The following is a 3,091-nucleotide window of genomic DNA, read 5'->3' as shown; positions in this document are numbered from 1 at the left end:
TGGGGATAGAGCTCTTGCCCTAGTGGCTGGTGATAACTTGATAGTGCTGAGATTTTAACACCTGTGCCACAGGGAGGCCCCAAGATGAAAGATTTTTAGGTTTGAGAGTATCAGGTACATCTCGGGGACTGTGTATCTAATAAAACTTCTTACAAGAATTTTTAATTTTTTCCCCCACAGGTAGTTGGAATCCATATGCAAGGAATTGGGTGTGATGAAATGCTGCAGGGTTTTGCTGTTGCAGTCAAAATGGGAGCAACAAAAGCAGACTTTGACAACACAGTTGCCATTCACCCTACCTCTTCGGAAGAACTAGTCACACTTCGTTGAAAACCTAGAGATTCAAATGATTGGCAGCTGGACAAGTAGACCATCTGAAATGAACCAAATAATTGTGTTTACTTATTGTTCCCATTTTATGTTTTCTGTATTGTAATCAGGATCTTTCTATAGTATTAATGTTCAGTAAAATAATAGAACTTATTTATGTAATTGGAAATTTGTGATTGGTTTTCATTTGATTACATCGCATAATAATTTTTTAAACTGGTCCTCCCTGGTGGCGCAGCGGGTTAAAGCACAGCACTGAGAATCTAAAGCCACTTCCCCATGAGTTCGATTCCCGCCTGCCCCGGAGGTGACCACATGGCGTGGCAGACCTCTCCTGACCCGCCTGCTGCTCCCCTCAGCAGTGTACTTCATAGATCTGCCTGTTCTGCTCCCCACTCTGTCTCTGGTGAAGCCTCTCGCCGCCCCTGAGCCTCTGACCTGTACCCTAGTTTTGTATGCACAAATAAATAAATCTTTAAAAAATAATAATAATTTTTTAAACAGCTCTGTGCTGACTTTGTTTGTTTCACCCTCATCCCAAATATAAAACTGTATGAAGTACAATTAATATACTTGAATGAGGAAGGTGACCATAGCTTTTAAAATTTAAATGATACAAATGTATGGAATTAAAAAAAAAAAGATTTATCTTTACTTATGCATACAAGAACTAGGGTGCAGGCCAGAGATGGAGATGATTAAGAGACAGTGTGTGGAGCAAAACAGGCAGATCCACCGAAATAACACTGCTGAGGGGAGTAGCAAGTGAGACAGGAGAGGCCTGCTGCAGGGTTAGGGATTGAACCCAGGCCACAGTAGCTGGTGATAGCTTGATAGCATTGAGACTTACCCCTGTATGGAATTATTTTTAAGCTAATAACCATGTTCTGCATATGGCCAAGCTGTTCCAAGTATGTGACCTTTCTAAGAACTTGTAACAGGGACCTAATAACTTATAAGGGAACGGCCTCCCTTATTTTAATATATTTTTTTAAATGATGAAAAATTGTGTTACTTTCGTGAGATGGAAGTACATCAGAATTGGAAAAGATTGAGGAATTAGTTGTATAAGTGGGGGACATTTTAGAAGTGATGCCGGCTTTCAGGAGGGGAAGTACCTTAAGACTTTTCACTAAAAATTAATAGCCCAGGGCCCTCCCTGGTGGCGCAGGTGGTTAAAGCACAGCACTGAGAAGCTTAAGCCACTTCCGCATGAGTTTGATCCCCGCCTGCCCCGGAGGTGACAACATGGCTCCGCAGACCTCTCCTGACCCACCCGCTGCTCCCCTCAGCAGTGTACTTCGTCGATCTGCCTGTTCTGCTCCCCGCTCCATCTCTGGTAAAGCCTCTCACCACCCCTGAGCCTCTGGCCTGTACCCCAGTTCTGTATGAACAAATAAATCTTTAAAAAAAAAATTAATAGGCCAATGAATGATTTCAATATTTGTATGTGTTCTTTTCACTTTCCCCCCCTGAAAACTGTCCCCCCAGTTTTGAAAAATAAAATCATAGTCTTTTCCTTGATGTGTTGTTATGAACATATGGGTACCAGTTCATTTTCTAAGAACATTTCATTTTAGAGGGTCAAATGCCCATAATGTAGGTAGCTAAAGAAGGTTTAAGGCCTTATTGGGGGAGAAAAGAGATTTCTCTTTATAGATAAAGACCAGAGGTAGCAAATTTAATGGTTGAGTTGGAAGAATTGTCTAAAAATCAATTTGGTTTTTAACTATTTCCATTAGCCATTACCAGCTAGCTGAGCTAGTTACATTTTTCCTTGGCTTTCATTAGTGATAGAGCTATTGACTTGTTTCATTAAACTTTCCTGAATGTCTTTCTGGTTGGCCACTGCCAGGTTTTTGCATTATCATCCAATGTCACTGAGAGAAAAACGCTACATTAATTGTAACTATGTTTTCTAACTGTTATAGCAAGAAAACTGGGTCTAAAAACCTAGGCATTGACCACTGTACCCCTTTTCCCTTAGCCGCAAAGGTAGTAGTAGGCCATGGTTCTCAGCTCCACTGACCTTGTGAGTTTCTCCCCAAAATTGGGTGTGGCTCCATAAGGATACATCTACTTTAACATCATATATTTTTTTTGTTTCAGGTGTCCTTTGCACTGCCTGGTTTTGGTTCTATAAGCCATCATGAAAGTAACCTTTTCCAAGTTATAGTCTTCAGTGATATCAGACCCGAAATCTAAACTGGTAAGGTCATCTAGCCTAATAGCCTCCATTGCACAAAATACCCGGGAAAGTGATAATGTGTAAGACAAGCACACTGTATAGTATGTGGCACATTGTAGGTGTACTGAAAGAGAGACATGGAACTTGCTTTCAAATAGCTATATTATCTAAAATAAAATTCTACACAAATAACTGTAATTTAAAACAAAGGGTTAAAGCACAGTTTGACCTCATGACTTAACTAAAAATGGGACATTTGGGAGAATAAAAAGGGGCACTATTTACTAGGATAATCAACATAAGCTCACACTTTTGCAGGAAGACAATGTCACCCTAGTTAAACACTATTAGGTGGAAAAGTACAAGTTCACAGGTGGCGGAAAGAGCCATTTTACTGGAAAAACTGAATAGTTATATGTAGGCTTTGGAATTTGGAGGTTGATTGTTCAGGAGAAGATCAGTGTATGGAAGGAAGAGTGAGTCAGAATTGGGCAACATATACATGGAAGTGGAGTTCAATTTGGCAGTAACATAAGAGGTGTGTGTGTGTGTGTGTGTGTGTGTGTGTGTGTG

General features: G+C 40.4%; 2 protein-coding genes across 3 annotated transcripts in view; both read left to right on the top strand.

Annotated features, from left to right (window-relative positions):
- Positions 1-604, top strand: part of GSR (glutathione reductase) — a 37,549-nt gene extending 36,945 nt beyond the window's left edge. Inside the window, exon 12 of one of the 2 annotated variants that reach the window (XM_012724973.1) lies at positions 181-604. In XM_012724973.1, the coding sequence (XP_012580427.1) occupies positions 181-330 (150 nt within the window). In that variant the 3' untranslated portion in view covers positions 331-604. The remainder of the gene's footprint in view (positions 1-180) is intronic. The other variant, XM_004682213.2, reaches the window with a different exon arrangement.
- Positions 605-2,448: 1,844 nt separating this feature from the next.
- Positions 2,449-3,091, top strand: part of GTF2E2 (general transcription factor IIE, polypeptide 2, beta 34kDa) — a 67,751-nt gene continuing 67,108 nt past the window's right edge. The window contains exon 1 of the mRNA XM_012724950.1: positions 2,449-2,539. The gene's annotated coding sequence lies outside the window, so the exon portion shown is untranslated. The remainder of the gene's footprint in view (positions 2,540-3,091) is intronic.

Source organism: Condylura cristata, unplaced genomic scaffold (assembly GCF_000260355.1).
Source record: "Condylura cristata isolate star-nosed mole 26May11 unplaced genomic scaffold, ConCri1.0 scaffold00014, whole genome shotgun sequence".
In the NCBI taxonomy this organism is placed as follows: Eukaryota; Metazoa; Chordata; class Mammalia; order Eulipotyphla; family Talpidae; genus Condylura; species Condylura cristata.
This window is presented reverse-complemented; position numbering and strand designations above follow the sequence as displayed.